At 41.5% G+C, this 21,558-nt stretch overlaps 1 protein-coding gene across 1 annotated transcript in view; it reads right to left on the reverse strand.

Annotated features, from left to right (window-relative positions):
- LOC136884800 (prostaglandin E2 receptor EP3 subtype) overlaps nucleotides 1–21,558 on the reverse strand; it is a 393,559-nt gene that overhangs the window by 15,852 nt on the left and 356,149 nt on the right. The window contains exon 3 of the mRNA XM_067157093.2: nucleotides 434–702. Within this exon, the coding sequence (XP_067013194.1) occupies nucleotides 434–702 (269 nt within the window). The remainder of the gene's footprint in view (nucleotides 1–433; nucleotides 703–21,558) is intronic.

Below are 21,558 nucleotides of genomic sequence, written 5' to 3' on the forward strand. Positions count from 1 at the left end.
GTCATTCCACGCCATCTCTCCGCTGACAGCTCGGAACATACCACTTAGTCGAGCAGCTCGTCTTCTTTCTCCCAATTCTTCCCAGCCCAAACTTTTGCAACATTTTTGAAACGCAACTCTTTTGTCGGAAATCACCCAGAACAAATCGAGCTGGTTTTCTTTGAATTTTTTCCAGTTCTTGAATCAGGTAATCCTGGTTAGGGTCCCATGCACTGGAACCATACTCTAGTTGGGGTCTTACCAGAGACATATATGCCCTCTCCTTTACATCCTTACTACAACCCCTAAACACCCTCATAATCATGTGCAGAGATCTGTACCCTTTATTTACAATCCCATTTATGTGATTACCCCAATGAAAATAATTACCTATATTAACACCTAGAGACCGCTCGTTCTGGATAACCTGTAAAATTAGAATATATTCTTTTACCATTTGTGGCGCCCAGCAGACGACGAAGGAGATGCTGAGGACAGCCATCAGTCTAGCGAAAGCCACTTCCTCCGTGGTACAGGCGTTGTAGGTGAAGCGCGGGGCATGGCCATTGCCGGAACCAATGCTGGAAGCTGTGGCTCGGCTGCTGGAGTTTCTGGAAATCCTCCGACCTAGAGGAGCTGACCCGGTGCCTCGACAGCCGAGTCGACAGAGCGCTCGAACCACCGCCAGGTTGCACCACACGATGCAAGCGCACAGGAGGGTGCCTGCCAACAAAGAACACAAAATTAACTTAACCCTGTAGAGGTTGTGCTCCGTTTTGAGATACGAAACCTCACACTGTGTCTGTCAGACCCGTCTATTAAAGTTAAAAAAATTTGTGGCGAGTTGCATACGACTGTTTATGCTCGACGATAATAACTCTATTTTTTTTAATATTCAGAAATTTCTGTCGAGATGTCGCTTGACAGTTGAGTTTACTGAACAGAACGCAGAGCGCATGCGCTGGGTTATTGATTTTCCGTGAGTAGACAAGAGACCTTGACAATGTCGTATGTTTTCAATGCTTTCATAGAAGGTTATCATAACCTAGCTTTCAGTGGCGTGCACTGAACTCCATCTATCCCAGCGCTGCTGGTGTAAAGAACTTTGTATTATCATTTTCTAATTATTCCTTAGAAAGCTTTTTATAATGTTTAAAAAATTTCGAACATCTAAACCAAGCCAAGTACAGCTGTCTCGACAATCCGCTCGCACTACCGCAGTTCAGCTTCTCCAGCGAGCTGGGTTTCCTTGCCGGCGCAAAAGAGAGCTACCCCAGCGATATTTAAGGTCGCTTGGGTGACGCATGCACTTGAAGCTTCCTTGTCTTGGGAGCGGGGCGGAGCTGTAGGCCCTCCCCCGACAGAAATTTACGGCGACAGGCTAGCTAGCTTATATAGGCAAGGTAATGTTAGTTTTAATACTTGACACTCGAAGTCTTCAGTGTCACACACTAGACTCTGCAAGAAAAATATCAACATCTAAACAGTATAGCTACTTGCACATCGGCTTGCTAATAAAAAATAGAGTCAGTAGATGAAATCAATTGTAATACATTTATACCGTTTTTTCTAGCAATTCGTTAATGGCACGTGTAGAGTATGTGTTCCTATAGCCGCAGAAAAATATTTAGGATGCCCAGCATGAACACAGAGTTAAGCGCGAAGTAAAAGAATTTTGTATTTGGTTGTCTGTGATGGTGGTATATAGTGTTCCTCTTGGATTATAGGTGAAGGTTTCGCGAGTTCTGTGGCATTCTTCATAAATATAACGTATGCTATACGTCGTGACAAATATTTTTCCCTCGTTTGTCGTTGTTGCACGTACACTCGGTATGCCAGTGAAACTATTAAACTTCAGCGACGGTAAAATACCTGTTAAGTTTTGCTGGTTTGTTTAGATTAGGCGCTTTACGTTAAAAAAACGAAAACAAATAGTTCCAGTGTATTTTTGTGAAAACCGTGACTGTACTATCATGAAGCGTCACCGAATGAAACTGTAAGTACATTGTTTAACATCTGTTATAGCTTCTGTTATGACGGTTTCGTCACTGCCGTGGATATCAATTTAGAAGTATGTGCGTGCGTGTGGTTGAAAATATTCTTGAAAGATGTTCCTCAGGTAGACCTTTCTACGAAAAACGCAGCGTTATAAAATGGTAATGTTGACTTTTGAGAGTGTAGTGGGGCTACGACTGTTTATATTTAAGAAACGTTTTTGCAGCTGGGGTAATGAATATGTTCACCGCACGCCACTGCTAGATTTATTTCAAATATAAATTGTTTACTGTACAGTGAAGTGAATTTGCTGGAGTATACCGTGTGGTTGTGGAATATTGGAAGTAGAAGGTGCATTGGTGTTAATATGTGTGTCCGACATGTTTGATTTTGGAAACAAGTGCGAAGCTAGTGCTTTGAACACAGGTGCGATGCTATCCTTACCTAATTGGTCAAACAGTTGTATCATAATGAAAATCTGAACTCCGATTGGTGGAGAACCTGCACCATAATGAAAATCTGAACTCTGATTAGTGAAGAACCTGTATCATAATGAAACTTGAACTATAACAAGTTTCATTAAGATTCAGTTTTCTGGCATTTAATATTTATATTTAGACATCGTCGAGCATATAAATATTTTTCTGCATATTGTGCATACTTTATTTTGTATTATCAGAATTGTTAACGTTATACAGAATGTTTCAGAAATAAAGGGCATAATTTCAGGATTCCTCACAGACAGAGAAGGAAAAAAAGTATACAGGGTGTCCCAGGAGGAATGGTCAATATTCAGGGATATGAAATGATCATTTGAAGCAAAAATCTTCATATGAGGAGCATATTTCCAAAACGTCCTTTCTCTAGCAGCTTCTAGTTTACAGAAAGGAGAAAAAACTAATAGAATATGTAATTTTGAGTTTGACTCTCTCAAACATGCTTCTAGCTAATTGTTATACATTCCATAATTTCCCACAATCAAAGAATGCATTTAATACCATACCGTTAATTAGATATTAATGAAAATGAGTTGGAGAAGGGACATTTTGGAAATATAAAAAGGATAAGAGACGTTTTGGAAATACATTTGAACACCCTGCATAGATAACTCTTTACACTTCAAAACACTGCTGACATGCGTACAATTCGGCATCTGTGGTAGTCTCTTCTGAGCATAGAATTTTCGTTTCTTAACATTTTTCCTCCACTCTTCCTCATTCCCAATACGTTTTTTCCCTTTTCTCAAGGTAGCATGAACTACTACACTGTTTTTCACACTATCTTCATTTGACTGTTTTTCTGCCATTATTTTGCGTGGAAACGAGTGTAACAGTACACACCTGACAAAAAGTATGACCAACCGTATTAAATATACCAAACAATATGCGTAAAAGCACAATAATTTAGCAAAAAACGCACACGAAGTACAAGGACTTGAATGTATTATTACACCATAACCTGTAGTTCAATTGTTTTCCTAAATCTAATAGTCATGCAACAATGTTACCACTACATAATTATCACTATATTTGCACAGAAATTGCATACAATGCTCGTTTACCATTGCCTTTATATCTAGTTGTATTGGAAGATAAGAGACAACATTGAAACAAAAATGGCAGTCCTTGTTATTCAGTACAGAGGAGAAGAGACATTTGGTAAACATAATTGTGATGCACTCCAGCCAGCCATATTGCTGTGGAGAAGAGACTTTTTGGAAACATAACTCATATTTAACCGTGTTTTGTGCTTATAAAAAGGACATTCTGCCTAAAAAAACTCACCACCATTCCACGGAGAAAGAGATGGACATTATATTGTACCCATAAGTCAATCTCCCCAAAATGTGGAGAAAGGACGTTTTGGAAATATGCTCCACATATGGAAATTTGGTCTATTCCGAATTGTTTCCGAGATATAACACATTGAATGTACATTTGTTTTGGGGCTAGTGGTGCGCACGCGTGTGTCTTTTCCACCCAACCTCTCTGACGTTATGTTCGCCATACACGTGTTCGTGGAACACTGATATGTGCAGAAAGTCGCCGTGTGCTGGTGCTACGACTACGCTGCACCATCTCAACAATGTGTTGCTGTTGCTGCACAGATTGTTGAACTAAACGTTCAGAAAAAAAAATAGGAACTCTGGTAACCACTCTACAATCAGGAATTCAACGTGTCGGAAAGCGCCGACGGAATTCCTCGACAGTAGCATGAGCATTACCATCGCAGAAGACGTAAACGTGCACCATATCTGCATATTCTTCATTAGTGTAGATGTGTGGCGTGTGTACAAACACAGCTAACTGATGTTGCCATTGATGCTTTCACGGCCCGTACTTATAGACATGATAATATATAGGCTTTTGGGCTTATAAAGTGTCAAGAAAATAAGGTGAAATTCTTTACGTTTCGCAGAAAATTGTGCTCTGCGTCATCAGAAGAAATCTCGACTGCCCACGAGAAAGGCTTCTTAAACAATGACTCTTTAAATTTAGACGTTATAATAAAAGTGGAAATGGTACGTTCATTCGCCACCAGATGGCTCCCAGGACGTGGCACAGCGCTAGCGTTCGATGCGGAAGCTGACAGAACCATCAGAATCAGTCTAAGAGGTTCACGTAACATGTGTACATAACATAAATATGACATGACATGTGTATGACATTGTCACAAGCCTGGAATGAAACATCTGACGACGGGGAACGTACGAATTTGGAAAACACCGAGACGAAATAACAATAGTGAAGGGACGGGGAAGGGAACTACCTACGCAAATTCTTAATGGCTGGCAACCAGGTATTACTTAATTGCTAGCCGGTGTCCCTGTTGAAATTGTTAGGATGTCTACGTATTTCCACTGCTTCTCGTATAATCCTGGACCTGCAGTGTCTAGTGTGGGTAAAAGCTCGAGCATCTTGGAACATCACATCATGACCCGACGATACAGCGTGCTCAGCTATTGCCGATTTGTCTGGTTGGTTGAGACGAATATTACGTTCATGTTCCTTGATACGGGTACCAATGGACCGGCATGTTTGGCCGATGTATACCTTACCGCAAGTACAGGGAATTTCGTATACGTCAGGATGTAAAAGTGGGGACAATTTGCCCTTGGTTTTACTCAGAGTGTGAGCAATTTCAGTGGCGGTGCCAAACACAGTTTTTATATTGTGTTTGCGGAGGACCTTGGCAATTCTATCTGTGGTGTTGTGAATGTAAGGCAAGTAGGCAGTTACATTCACGTCTTCCTTCTGTGAGCTTTGCTTGGTCGTATCTCTGGGATGCAGGACTCTATGAATCTGCAAATCGCTGTAACCATTACCCTTAGTTACATTCACGTCTTCCTTCTGTGAGCTTTGCTTGGTCGTATCTCTGGGATGCAGGACTCTATGAATCTGCAAATCGCTGTAACCATTACCCTTGAACGCGACTTTGAGCTTGTCTATCTCTACCTTGATATTTGATTTGATTTACCCCTTAACTATTATTACTTCGTCTCGGTGTTTTCCAAATTCGTACGTTCCTCATCGCCAGATGTTTCATTCCAGGCTTGTGACAATGTCATACACATCTCATGTCATATGTTACGTACACATGTTATGTGAACCTCTTAGACTGATTCCGATGGTTCTGTCTGCCTCCGCTTGGAACGCTAGCGCTGTGCCACGTCCTGGGAGCCATCTGGTGGCGAATGAACGTACCATTTCCACTTCTAGTATAACGTCTAAATTTAAAGAGTCGTTGTTTAAGAAGCCTTTATAGTAGACAGTCGAGATTTCTTCTGATGAATTTCACCTTATTTCCTTGACACGGCATAAGCCTATACAGTATCATGTCTACAGTTAACTGATGCTTCTCTCTGATGTACTCTCAGTCCCTCGCACTACTTCACTCACACCACACCATGGAGAAATGCGTGTTCTACGGAGCTAGTTTAATGACAGAAAGACATCTCGAGCAAAGAGGTTGAAAGCAACGAGGTAGATTGGACTAGAATAAAATGTCAAAGAGATTGGTAGGGTAAGAAACAAGCGTATGCACCACTAGGGCAAAAACAAATGTACATTAAATGTGTTCTGTCTGGGAAACCATTCGGAATAGGGCAAATGTCCATATGAAGATTTTTGCTTCAAATGATCATTCCTACCATATCCCCGAATATCGACCAATCCTCCTGGAACGTCCTGTATAAATATACGAAAACAGAGGTACAATAAAACTTCCTTGCGGAACTACTCTTAATGCCGGCCCCGTGGTGTAGGGGTAGCATGCATGCCTCTTACCCGGAGGCCCCGGGTTCGATTCCCGGCCAGGTCAGGGATTTTTTACCTGGACCTGAACGCTGGTTCGAGGTCCACTCAGCCTACGTGATTAGAATTGAGGAGCTATCTGACGGTGAGATAGCGGCCCCGGTCTAGAAAGCCAAGAATAACGGCCGAGAGGACTCGTCGTGCTGACCACACGACACCTCGTAATCTGCAGGCCTTCGGGTTGAGCAGCGGTCGCTTGGTAGGCCAAGGCCCTTCAAGGGCTGTAGTGCCATGGGGTGTGGTGGTGGTGGTGGTGGTGGTGGTGGTGGTGGAACTACTCTTAATCATTACGGTATCGCGTAATGCTTCAGCTACTCTTAATTCTCAAGAGTTCTGTTCTCTCGATATTTAGCCAGCGAATTATTGATAGTTCGCATGGATTTCTATCTTCCTGATTCAATTTTTATTCTGTAAATAGATTACGCTGAAGTATTAGTAGTACTATAGCTCACTCCATGTTAAATAAACAGTATTGCTGTTATGGATCTACAAGGAGTGAATACACACTCATAAAATTTTCGTGATTAAGAAATATTAGAATGTAATTTATATTTTATTATGAAAGAAAGAAAATGGATGGGGCATGCTTTTGCCCGTGAGCTATCAAAATAACTTCTTAAGCTTTTCTATTTCTTAAATACATTCGCAAGGAGGAAGCTCAATGGCGGGAACAGCCAACACTTTGTTGCCTTCCTTCATTTTCCTTCTGAGTTGCTCTCGTACACGCTGTGAATCGCCGGCAGCTTATCACGATTGTAGAAAAGTCTTTTATTTATGTATATGTGTATTCTAATATTCTTGTACTGTACAGCAGTTGTTACTAAAGATTTTGATGCTGTGATGTGCAGCGATACATCACCGCATGACTTGTACTCACACAGAAATTCGCTACGATTTTTATCAGTGCTTAATTTTGTTATTTCGCTTTTGTTTCTTCAATGCATTTTGTTTTTGCCACACTTCTACCACTTTTCCACAAGTGCATTTAATTGTTACCATTCATTTCGTAGGGCGATATGACGGCACGGATCCTCCACCCCAAGTGTGCAAAAGTTATCTGTTGTCTACTTTCTCCCAGTTTGCCTTGAACTTCAATACTAAGGTTTAGTATGTGCAGTAGTTTACCAATGTTGCTGTAAAAACATAAATAAGCCACCCTCTCTTTACAACCCCTGTACCTTAGATATTTTGAAAAATTGTAGCTTAGTTTCTTCGTTGTTTTATTTTGAACTAAAGTAATGAGTTTCATCCATATAAGTATATGCCACGGTTTTCTCGTGTAGCTGTTCAGTAGAGCCGTTCGATATGGCAACCCTGTTGTCATAAGAGAAATACTGTTTTCCTAACATGGAATGACCTATACCGCAGGGATGGCAAACCTTTGTCGACTAGCGTGTCTATTAAGGTCTTGGCTATTACTTTTTACTGTCCAGTGTGCCACCAGTTATTGTCTTTTAAAATCATGGTGAGGGCGAGTTGGCCGTGCGCGTAGAGGCTGTGAGCTTGCATCCGGGAGATAGTAGGTTCGAATCCCACTATCGGCAGCCCTGAAGATGGTTTTCCGTGGTTTCCCATTTTCACACCAGGCAAATGGTGGGGCTGTACCTTAATTAAGGCCATGGCCGCTTCCTTCCAACTCCTAGGCCTTTCCTATCCCATCGTCGCTATAAGACCTATCTGTGTCGGTGCGACGTAAAGCCCCTAGCAAAAAAAAAAAAAATCATGGTGAAACCCATCATCTGACTTAATTTGGGTATTATATTGCATTACGAACAAAATCCATTCGACAGAATGTTTCATGATTTTGTGCAAACATCACTTCTTTTGCTACCGCTTTTTCACACACCTGAGGGGTCGCGGGTGCGAACTGCGTCGCCCATGTGGATTTGGTCCTATTTTACGGCCGGATGCCCTTCCTGGCGGCAATTCTATATGGAGGGATGTAATCACCATTGCGTGTTTGGTTGGTAGTGTAGTGTGTTGTCTGAATATGATGAGAAGCGTGTTTGGACGGACACATACATCCAGTCCGAGTCAGAAGAATTAATCAGAAGCGATTAAAACCCCCAATCCGGCCGGGAATCGAACCCGGGACCTTCTGAACCGAAGGCCAGTACGCTGACCATTCAGCCAATGAGTCGGACTTGAGCAAACATCACCGATAAATTTTAATAAGGTTATATTTTTATTGCTTTAACCTAATAAAATGTGTACAAACTATGGCCATAAAATTAATTGTGACATACTTCTTTATTAAAGCGTAACGCTATGTTGGTAGATTTTAGACCTATCTATTGCATGTTAAAAACATTAAAACATGTTAGTATGTTTTCTGACGTGCCACTGAAGTCGTGTTCGCGTGTCACCTAGTGGCACGCGTGTCATAGGTTCGCCATCCCTGACCTATAGGATGCAGGAGGCAGGACACTAACCGTGGATTCTGTGAGGGCAGAGATCAATATACCTTTATGAGTAGTGGCGTGCGTTCCACAAACAGTAAAAATTGCTCCATGAATAAAATACAATTTAAGGTGTGACGGTCAAACCCGGGGGGGAATAAATAAGTTAAACGTAGTGCAGGTCACAGTGAATACTGAGAAGAAAAAGAAAACTATTTTGGTCAGGACTTTCCACAGGGAGGAATTCTATGCCAGCAGCAGACATGGCGTCCTCAAATTACTTCTTCTATTGATTATTTTTCTTCAATACTAAGGGCTCGGAAGTTGAGGAAAAATCCTTTTTTTTCTCGAGTGTCCGAAGACAAGAGACCCATCATATCATATGTTCATTCTGGGTCATTGTAAGCCAGAAAATTTTATCTGTCATTTTTTGCTTTTATGACGTTTTTTGGCATATTGGTCCTTTTGTAGTCGTTTCTAAAGTCTTGCAAATTCATCCTTTCGACTACATTTTTACTGCTCATTCTCATTCGAATTATCATTAATTCAACCGTCACCTCTTAAAACATAATTTCTCTAGTAGAGAGAGAGAGAGAGATTTATTAAAAGAAATAAATCATCCGTCCTCCAATGAGAGTGACCATTTGGATCCGGAATACAGTTTCAATTTCAATGCAGTTTAAAAAATATCGATAAATTAAAATTTAAACGTTATCTTCTTATTTCCGGGGTTAGTGAGAGGTAGAGATGGAAATGAATGATTTGTAGAGTGTCCCTCAGTATCTGTATTAATATTTCTTCTAGCTCGCAGAATGGAACTTTCAAATTTTTAGGAAGGTCGATGTCTGACTGCTGAGGGTACCTCTTGCTCCGAATAGCAGGCCTCTGACAATCCACCGATCGATAGCTATTTTATACTTGGACGAAAGGTAAGGCAAGCACTGAACATAAATAGCCTACTTTTCTAGGTCCACATCCCGAGGCTGATTTAGGTCTCTTTCAAAGCGAATGGTAGGGCGTACGACCATTGCTTCAATGTCCTTTCTGTTGATGGCTATGATGTCAGCCCTCCGGTTAGCGTCATCGACAGAGACGCAGTGAACCTCCTCGTGCACCTCTCATCCACGCTGTCTCAAGCCTTGAGCAATCGACGTTCTTACACGATTGTGGCGGTGGTTGCGCATTAGTTCAGTGCTCCGGCAGAATCCCAGCACATGTCCAAGGGTTTCTGTCTCGTTGCTGGCTGCAACGGGTTTTGTTGAATGACCTACCGAAAACCGACCTGACAGCGGTGAGGTTGCATGACATCTTCACTGCGTTTATGTGTTCAGAAGAGGACAGAGGTGATTCATGAGTCGTCCACGAGTTTGCTTTCGGGCAGTCTGAATGTAACACTACTCCCTTTCCTTTATGTGGTAACCGGCACCACTACTAAAAGGATCGATTTCTCATAATTTCACGAACCGTAGTTTTATTCCGTCAATCTTTGGGGGGAAGACTTTCTTTTTTTATGCCAAGTCTGTGGAGTGCCATATCTTGTTCTTCAGGTAACTTCCTTACCTATGGTAGATTAACGTCCTGAACATGAAGTAAGCAATTACAAATATTGTAATGCTGTATACTGGCTTCCCATTCTGTGCAAATTATTCCCATCCCTCTGACCTTTCTGGCACTATAAAGCATCGAATTTGGAGTATCATCCTGTAGCACCAGTATTTCTTTTACAGAACTTCTTATAATTTTGCCCAGATCTTTAAGAAAAGTGTTTGAGAGTTTGTCAGAGGATTGTAGTTGATAGATCAAATCCGGCCAAACAAACTCGTTAATAATCTTGATCTTTTGCTCTGGTTTTAGAAGTTATGTTTATACCAGATTATTTAAATCAGAAGTTATTGTGCTTATTAGTTTATGTCTGTCAAGAGAAATTTAATTGTTGAAGTCAATTCCTAAATACTTGATTCCTTCATTGTTTTCTTTTATCGATGGGATTATTGATCCTTCGACTGTAGTGACGTTTCCTTCAGATAATTTTCCTTTCTTCAGGATTATAGATTCGTTTTTAAGAGGATGGATATGTAAAGCGCTGCTTTCAGCTAAATTTAACAAGGTAGTAGCATCATTTTCGGTTTTGCTGAGTACGACTAGGTCATCTGCAAAAGCAAATAAGGATAACGGCGGTAGATCAGTATTGATTGATCATCAGACAAAATATAGCCATAACGTTGGCATATGTCATGATCAGTGAGATTTTGTATTACAGTATTGATTGCTAAATTGAACGGCAGTGGTGAGATAGGGGAACCTTGAGCTACGCCACACTTAATTTCGATGGGTTTTGATTTCTTGTTATCAGCTTCCATTTGAACTGTGTTCTTTGTAAGAAATGATTCAATTAGTCTACATAAGTTTGGAGGAATTTCAGATTGTCGAAGGGATCGTTTGAAATGTTCAAGTCCGATAGACTTAAATGCTTTTGTGACGTCTAAAAAAATTGACGCAACAATCCTGGAGGCAACCATTCCTGAGGCAAGCGTTGACATTAGTCCCAAGTAATGGTACGAAGCCACGCTGATGAGGAATTAGTGTGACATATGAACGCAGTCTCATATTTAGGACTCGTTTCAGTTATTCTCCTGATCACCGAATATATGGTTATATGTCTCTAATATCATTTATGTCTCGACCCTTATGTATTAAAATTGTTCTGGCCATTTTGAGTTTTGTAAGTACATAGGACAAATGAAGCATCGTGTTGATGAGTAACGTCAGAAATTTTGTAACCTTGAGGTTTCGTAATACACGAACTGTAATATGATCTGGGCCTGGTGATGTGTCAACTTTAATGTTGTACAATGCCTGACTGCAGAAGATCTCGAGAAGTTGCTGAATGGTATGGATGAAGTCTTGGGTAAGGAGTACCAGGTGAAAATAAATAAGTCCAAAACAAAAGTAATGGAGTGCAGTCGAACGAAGGCAGGTGATGTAGGAAATGTTAGATTAGGAAAGGAAGTCTTAAAGGAAGTAGATGAATATTGTTACTTGGGTAGTAAAATAACTAACGATGGCAGAAGTAAGGAGGACATAAAATGCAGAATAGCACAAGCAAGGAAGAGCTTTCTTAAGAAAAGAAATTTGCTCACTTCAAACATTGATATCGGAATTAGAAAGATGTTTTTGAAGACTTTCGTGTGGAGCGTGGCATTGTATGGAAGTGAAACATGGACGATAACTAGCTCAGAAAGAAAGAGAATAGAAGCTTTTGAAATGTGGTGTTACAGAAGAATGCTGAAGGTGAGATGGATAGATCGAATCACGAATGAAGAGATATTGAATCGAATTGGTGAGAGGAGATCGATTTGGCTAAATTTGACAAGAAGAAGAGATAGAATGATAGGACACATCTTAAGACACCCAGGACTTGTTCAGTTGGTTTTTCAAGGAAGTGTAGGTGGTAAGAACGGTAGGGGTAGACCAAGGTATGAATATGACAAGCAGATTAGAGCAGATGTAGGATGCAATAGTTACGTAGAAATGAAAAGGTTAGCACAGGATAGGGTGGCATGGAGGGCTGCATCAAACCAGTCTATGGACTGATGACTCAAACAACAACAATGCCTTATGGACATCATCTACTGAAATATTAATATCAGCAGGTAAGCCAGTGCTTTTTTCCATAAGAGAAAGAGGAGAATTGTTATTTTCGGTACCAAAAGTCATTTCAAAATGATCCGAAATTGTAGTTATTGGGATTTTACAAGAATGGGCCTCATCAGTTTTGTCCAAAATTTTGCGAGCAATTTTTCGCCTCTGATTATAGAAATGACATTGGGCTACCTCATAGGCATAACGCTCTCTGTTCTTCTCCCGTTGCCAATTAGACCTCCGCTGTGGGTTACTAGAGGTTTTATGGTCATACTAGCTTTGCCCGCGTTTATTAATTGAACCGTTAGATGTTTCTAAACTATTTATTTAAAAGCAAATTAAAACATTATATTTATTAACTCATATCGTTTTGACATAAATTGCATAAAATGCATTATTTTCTTTTTATTACATTGTTACTTTCAATGCTTAAGATACCGGGTTGATGGATTGTAAAAATAATATTAAAACCATGTAAAAGACCATGTTACATAATATAAAATATATTGTTTCCTTATAGAGCTTCGGAATAAACTATATTAATGTCCTTCTATTTGGAGGTAGGATGTATACTGTATTGTGTTTGCCTTTCGAACTCTTGAACAATCCACGTACAGTTGACAACGGCAAAAGCACCGTTTTCGAAAATGGAGTCCTACAACTTTAAGCGATTGTCCTATGTCAAAATTTCAGGTCTCTGTGTGCCGTAGATTTGACTGGGCTTCGCACTCATACACCCAAACACTTCCGAATATAACGGGCTGATGGCTCCTCGAGTCGCGGACCGAAAATGGCTTCCTACTCAATATACTTACAGTCCTAGGAATACTACTTCGCCCGCAGCATGCTCAGTAATGATGGTGGCTTCAATAATATTCGTCATCAGTTTCAGAGCTGTGTTCATTGCAGAGCATCAAAAGCGTCATATGCCCTCACACCATATAAGACCAAAAACGGTTTCCTACGCCCTGGACGTAAAATGGCTCCTAGAATATTGTGTTCTCTACCTATCTTATGTACGTTGCCTAGCGACAGCGTCTCGATGCATTTAATCTTGGTGACAGCACGTTGGATTGTCATATCCCAACATGGGCGCCCATATGACAGTTTCTAGAGGGGGGCCCAGACCTGGGGGTATGTAGTAATTTTAATATTTTGGAAGATAAATGGCGATTTGTATTCTGCGGTAGAATAACCTACGGTATTCCCTGCCTGTTGGTAGGGGACGGTACTTCCGCTTTTACGTAATACTGATTTTTAAATCATTTTCTTGAAAGGAAAGCACGTGACTACACTAGATTTTTGCCTTTCCCTGAGAGCTAGAGGGGGGCCGCGGACCCATCTTGCCCCCGGGTATGGACGCCCTTGTATCCCAATGCCCGTTTTCCGATGGTTTTTCGTTCATAACTCACCAACGAAAGCGAAAATGAAAATTCCGGCTTCGAGGTGCATTCGGACCCCTTTCCATTTACCTATGTTCAAAATTTCAGATATCTGAGTGTTGTAGATTTTGCTGGGCATCGCGCACAGACAGACAGACAGACAGACAGACAGACAAACAAACAAACACTTCCTTTTATAATTATAGATTTACGATTATTTTCTAAATTTCTACTTTTGTAATATCTAACAGCAGGATGTTGAGGGCCAGGTAATTCATTTACCTGATCTGCAAAGAACTGCATAACATCAGAAGTAAAAGATTCCAGCAGATCATCATCACCGTTTTGCATAATGTTTGAAATCCTATCCTCCCAACTCTTCATAGGATTAATATTTTCAGTTTCATGATCAGCGACCATTGGGGTGTCTTCTGTGAACTGTAAGCTTTCCCCAACATTCATGTTACTAGCATATTGTGTTGCGATTTTATTTCTCCCTTTCTCAGGGTGAGCTTTTCCTATGTGAATATTTACTCATAACGCTGACTTACAACATTATTATATTACAGATAGGGCATGGTATTTCGTCACCAAACTGTGAATCAACGTTGGGCATTTTAATGCAGAATGTGTATTTTAAGGTGGCAGGAGATGAATGTTATTTCTTTTCATAGGGTTACTAAGGTAAGTATTCTTAGCGCTGAATCAATGACAATTTTCAAAAGATAAGATGGACGTTGTAAATATTGAAAATAAAAAATTGTAAATCTAATTTATACGAGGTACATGGAGTATAGTATAGTATGGAGTATAGATATACCCACTCCATATGATGCAACGACATGAAAGATATAGACTGCTAAACATACTCGTTACAGCGCCCCTGGTTGAAGCACAGCGAACTAACTTTTGCCTGTAACTGTCATGGCGGCTTCCACCTCTTGCTCTTGACAGTTAGTCCTTATCAGTCCAATGAATTTATGAGATTATTTGTTATTCCAAAATTAAAGATTTATTTAAAAATAAACACGACATTTTCAAACATGCTTAATGTTGCATTTATGTTATAATGGAATAAGCGCAGTGAATATGGTGAGCATTTGCTTGGTTAAAACAAGAATTACGTACGTATGTATGTATGTATGGATAATTCGGCGTCATGTCCTAACAATAAAGTCATTCACTACAGAAAGACATGTTATATGTGCAGCAGTTCATTGAGGAATTCACACCACTGCCTTTTCATGACATACCTTCAGTGTCATTCTGTTATAGCTTTTGAATTTTGCTTCTTGATCTGGTTTGTTATGTTTTATGCTTTTTGCTACTTATGGCTACTTTCTGAGAACTGCTGTACAACAAGCAGCACATACGTCCGTTGGTTGCGATGTAGAAAATCTCTACGGCATCCTCTGCCTGTCGTAAGGGGCCACTAAATGGGGTAACCCCAGATTCTAAAGTTGAGACCACCGGACCCCTGGCTGAGTGTAGCATTCCTTCGACATACGGTATCCTACCAGCTTTACCACTTTAATATTTCTACCGGACCTCTCTCGGTTAAACCTCGCCTGACTACATTCTGCTGAATTCATAGCCTACATTTAATTAATTAATTAATTTATTTTATTTATTTATTTACTCATTTATTTATTTTAACCTTGCACACCTTCTCAAAGACCGTACTTCATCACACAATAACTTCTCCAGCTCGTTTCTATGGCAGATTCAGAGGACATAAGCATATGTTTTGCCTTCAAGTGTCATGGCTGCCAGAGGTTCAAGTAGATTCAAAGATGGCCATCAGATTAGCAGTCTATATTTTTAATGTCGTTGATATGATTATATCAGATGTAACTAATGTGAATTCCGCCAGATGGTAGTGCGTTATAACTTCCAAGGTTTGGTAACGTTTAGGTTAGTTGCCTCGAGAAGAACAATGTGCAATCAATGCCAAGCAATAAAATAATAATAATAATAATAATAATAATAATAATAATAATAATAATAATAATTTCGTATGGCTATTTCTAGCCGAGTGCAGCCCTTGTAAGGCAGACCCTCCGATGAAGTTGGGCGGCATCTGCCATGTGTAGGTAACTGCGTGTTATTGTGGTGGTGGATAGTGTTATGTGTGGTGTGTGAGTTGCAGGGATGTTGGGGACAGCACATACACCCAGCCCCCGGGCCATTGGAATTAACCAATGAAGGTTAAAATTCCCGACCCGGCCGGGAATCGAACCCGGGACCCTCTGAACCGAAGGCCAGTACGCTGACCATTCAGCCAACGAGTCGGACAGCAATAAAATAAAGATGGCTGTTGAATTTGGCACTAATTTAACTTTAAAATTAAATGAAGAATCTACTAACAGGAAGATCGCGTAAGACAGACATCACTACCACTTACGTAGAACATATTCTTGCATCCTAATTTTGATTAAATGGCATTATGGAAGTCATAATTTTCGAGATCAGTATTAGTAAACACTACGTATGATATCAAGTTTTGAAACTAATTCATAGACATATTTGAACCATATCTGAATGGAGAGAAAATGAAATTAAAATAAAACTAGTGCTTGAAAAATCCACGGGTATCAAATGATGTGCAGCATAAGTGAAATATTGAAAGGAGAAAATTTTGATGTCAGTGTTTTTGAAGAGGAAGATCTCACGTATTTCAAGTATGAAACCTTAACATTCGTTGATGTGGACAGAAGTGGTGGTGGTGGTGGTGGTGATTATTGTTTTAAGAGGAAGTACAGCTAGGCAACCATCCTCTATATAACACTAATCAGAGGGAAAAATGGAAGGGATCCGACACTTCGAAAAATGAAGATATCGGTCAAAGAAAGACATGGGCCACGAAGGGCGTGAAAATGAAAGACTCCCTAGCCCTCGCAAACCCAATAGCGTCGGGGTCGGAAAAGAACAAGAGTTGACCAAGAGAGGTCGGATAGAATAGATGAAAGTGAGAAGCCTGGCACAAGTAAGTGGAAGCAATGCCAGGACTCAGCTGAGGGCCCCGTGGTCGCCAACCCACGCTCCAAAGTTCAGAGCCCTTGGGGCCCTTTTTAGTCGCCTCTTACGACAGGTAAGGGATACCGTGGGTGTTATTCTACCGGCCCCACCCACAGGGGGAATGGACAGAAGTATCTCGATGGTACCCAACGTGCTGCCTGATAATCGACGATCTTTTACAACTAAGAACCTGGAGATGACTAATGTTATATACTGCAAAGCCAACTGAGGTAAGGTTTTCGAATTCCAATCTCCGTAACCCTAGTGTGGTTAAGCCATATATTATTCTAGTTATACTAATTTCAATTTCTTTCTCTAGGATGTCTATTGCGGGCTCGCTGAATTCAATCTAGGTGAAAAAAAATACTTCACTCTAAATTGTTTTTTAACAAACACGTATTTTTTAAAAATTATGTTCATCTAAAAATATATAATGTCTGAAAGAAGTATTTCACTCACATATTTTTACACTATATGTTAAATTCCACCAGAATTGCGCATTTTAAAACATTATATACCTTCATAGTCCGCCTCTGTAGTGTAGTGATTAGTGTGATTAGCTGCCACCCCCGGAGGCCCGGCTTCGATTCCCGGCTCTGCCACGAAATTTGAAAAGTGGTACGAGGGCTGGAACGGGGTTCACTCAGCCTCTGGAGGTCAATTGAGTAGAGGTGGGTTCCATTCCCTCCTCAACCATCTTCGAAGTGGTTTTCCATGGTTTCCGACTTATCCTCCAGGCAAATGCCGGGATGGTATCTAACTTAAGGCTACGGCCGCTTCTTTCCCTCTTCCTTGTCTATCCCTTCCAATCACCCTACAAGACTCCTGTTCAGCATAGCAGATGAGGCCGCCTGGGAGAGGTACTGGTCCTCCTCCCCATTTTTATCTCGCTACCCAAAGTCTCACGCTCCAGGACACTGCCTTTGAGGCGGTAGAGGTGAGACCCTTCGCTGAGTATGAGGGAAAATCCAACCCTGGAGGGGAAACGGATTAAGAAAGAAAGAAAGAAAGAAAGAAAGAAAGAAAGAAAGAAAGAAAGAAAGAAAGAAAGAATTTTCCTTCATTAAATATGTAACTAAAATTATGAATGAATTTGGATCGCATTTTTACGTCCTTTTTACCAGAGTTTAGGTACATTTTGGATAATTTTAGGCCTTCAATTGCCAGGCACTAATAATAACGTTATTTGCTTTACGTCCCACTCCAATAACTACTTTTAGGATTTTCGAAAATGCCCAGGTACTGGAATGTAGTTCCACAGGAGTTCTTTTACATGCCAGTAAATCTACCGATACAAGGCTGACATATTTGAGCAACTTCAAATACCACTGGACTGAGCCAGGATCGAACCTGCCAGCACCTCAACAGTCTGAGCCACTCAGCCCGGCTATTTTTCTTCAGTTTCTTGACGTCCATTCATGAACACGAGTCTCTTTCTCTCCCTTCCACACCGACATTTTCTGGCAGTGAGAATCCAGTTACTTCCTCCGTGGCGTTGGATATTATTTCTCTATGTAGCAGCTGCGCAGCCAACACTCTGTAATTCCCTTTAGTGTCTCGGTTTATTTCGAGACCTGTGTATCTCTACTTCACTTCGATCATTTACTCCCTCAAATGGACAAAGGAAGCTTTCTCAAAAAGAAGTCTTTACTAACATTTAGCAAGGAGTGGGCAGATCCTGCGTCCAACCAAATTCAACAAGCTTCAATGTACAGTCGACAGTAACTCGTATATAAGGGTTTAGGTCAAATACCGGGTGTATGCATAACTTTTTGTCGGATTTTGTGGTAAAGAAAACACGTAAATATAAAGGAAATTCATTTTTTGTTTATTCAAAATATTGGCCATCGGCTTCTACACACTTCACTCACGTTTCAGGTAAGTTATGAATACCATGCCAGGAAAACTGTTTGTCTTTTGCGGCAAACCATTCGTCGAGCCATTTTCCAACTTCCTCGAAATTGCTGAAGTGCTGCTCTGCGAGCGCGTGCCCCACTGATGCGAAGAGGTGATAGTCACATGGTGCCAGGTCGGGAGAGTACGGCGGATGCGGAAGAATGTCCCATCCAAGCTATTTCAAATTGTCTTTCACTGGTTTTGATATGTGAGACGGCGCATTGTCGTGTAACAAAATTACTTTACCATGTCTTCTGACCCTTTCTGGTCGTCTTTCGGTCAATGTGTGATTTAAAATAATAATTTGTTAGAGATAGCGTTTTGCATTAACGGTTTTGCCGGGCTGGTTGTCTACCAGAACGCGCACTGTCTTTCACATTCAAATCGCCACGTTTAAATTGTAGAAACCATATCTCGCATCTTCTAATCAATGGAGCGTGTTCACCATATGACTTTCCACCGCCTTTTCCTTTTGATTAAATAAGAAAAGCAATGCGTGCCGCAAATGTTCTTTTGCGGGCACAAACGTCGACATGATCCCTGAAAGATACAACACAGACGCTAGTGTTTGGCGGACTCAACTTGTGTGTGTTGTTAGGTTGATGTCAGACGAACAAACTGACGTATGTGTCAAATTCATACGTTGCGTACTGTTTGTTGGCGCCATCTCATAGTGAAACCGGAAAAGACTTATGCATACACCTGGTATTAATTTATTTTGTACAAGAAATATAGCTGCGACGAGACTCGAACCGACGTCTTCGAAGCTCGCAGACAAGTACGGTGACCACTATGCCACCACTCCGGTTGACTGTTTTGTAACTCTCCAAGTATACTGCGTCATTGGAATCGGGGATTCATGAACTTTTCGGAAATTATTAGGTTGCGGACCTGACATGTTTATGCAAAATTTGTTTGCCTTTTAGTGTTCTATCACCTCCACTTTTCCCGAAGCGTATCCTGCGTCCTAAGACATGGCGCCAGCGGACAGAACGCAGAGTATGAATTTGACACATACGTCAGTTTGTTCGTCTGACATTAACCTACCAACACACACAAGTTGAATCCGCCAAAGTTCATATTCACAGGACATGTTCATTAGTATGTTCTGCAGAAACCATTAGCATTTCAGTCGCCTAGGTTCAGCATGTGTCCTGTTGCCTAGTAGGCACTGGGTCCTCCATGGCCACTGATAACTTTTTCCACGTGTGATGGCATCGACGCGTATAAGGCGCGAATGGCGTCCAGGGGTATAGCTATCCATACTGAATTCATCTGGTTCCACAGTTCATCTTTGGTGGTTGGCATTGGGTCACAGCGCCGCAACCGTTGTTTCACCATATCCCACACATTTTCGATTGGCGACAAGTCCGGTGAATGGGCAGGCCAGGGCAACATTCTGACATCCTGTGACAACAAGAAGGTACGTGTTCGTGCAGCATCATGCGGTCGCGCATTGTCCTGCTGAAATATGGCGTTTGGGGTGTCGTATAGAAAGGGTATGGCTACGGGTCGCAGGATGTCATTCACGTATATCAAACTGGTCACAGTGCCGTGGACACGCACCAACTCTGATTTTTGGTTGCACCCAATAGCATCCCATACCATAAAGCCTTGAGGTGGCGCTGTATGTCTTGTGCGAATGCAGTCAATGTGATGCCTCTCCCCCTGTCTGCGGCGAACCAAAATGCAGCCATCATTTTCAAACAAACAGAACCTGGATTCGTCCGAAAACACTATCTGCTGCCATTCCTGTCCCCGGTGACGTCGTTCCATACACCATTGCAGTCTAGCTTGTTTTTGCACATTAGTCAAAGGTAGGCGGAGAAGTGGATGTCACTTCGGTAACCCAGATCGTAATAAACGGCGACGGACTGTCACTCCTGATAGTGTACGATGTGTTACACTGTCCTACTGTTACGCCCGAGCCTAGGAGGACGCAGATCTGTCCTGCAATGCCATTCGGATGAGCTGCTGATCTTCTCGGAGGGTGGTCTGAGTGGTGCGGCCAACCACATCTCGTCGTCTTCTACGGTCTTCTGTGAACCATTCTGTACACACCCGTTGCACTGCCGATACACTTCGTCCCACACGAACAGCAATTTCCCGGATGGATGCATCACGTTCTTTCATGTCAACAATGCGCCCTCTTTCAAACTCAATCATTTGACGGTACGGTTCTCGCATACGTCTGCGAGGCATCCTGCAGGGCTGCTCAAGTCACACTGATCCATTACCTTCGGTTTATAGCGACAACGAGAGCCGCAGGCACATTTTACCAGTCGGTGGTGGTGCGCCGAGATATCGATGTGGACCTTGAACCTGAGGGCCGACATAGTTCAAATGCTAATCATTTGTTCAGAAGATACTAATGCACGCGTCCTATCTCTAGTCTTTCGAGGTGTTCTGGTTTTTATGAACATGAGTGTAGATTAAATAAAATCTCTCTCTCCCCTAGCTTCAACTTTCTAGCATGATGGAATCAACGAACAATAAGTCTACCACAGGTCCTGATATAGATACTAGGATTTCTCATTCATCGGATTCTGCGGAACCGAGAACATCATGCGGGAATGTAACAGAGCTTCCAAAATTTCTTCACCCTATCTCACCTTTATTTTCATCCGAATACATAAATGCTATAAAAAGGTCGTGACCGGTAGAACTTTCAGCTCAACCGTTGCCAAAACGGTTGCAACGAGACCGAAACACTTGGAAATGTGCTGGGATTCTGCATAACAATCGTCACCATCGAGTAAGGACATCAATTGCTCAAGGCCTGAGACAGCGTGGACGGGAGATGCAGGAAGAAGTTCAATGCTTCTGTACCGACGATTCAACGAGAAGAATGGACACCATAGCCATCAATAAGAAAGGTAATAAAGCGGTGGTGTTAGATCCCACCATTCGCTTCGAGAGGGACTTGCAACAAGC

Source organism: Anabrus simplex, chromosome 13 (assembly GCF_040414725.1).
Source record: "Anabrus simplex isolate iqAnaSimp1 chromosome 13, ASM4041472v1, whole genome shotgun sequence".
Lineage (NCBI taxonomy): Eukaryota > Metazoa > Arthropoda > Insecta > Orthoptera > Tettigoniidae > Anabrus > Anabrus simplex.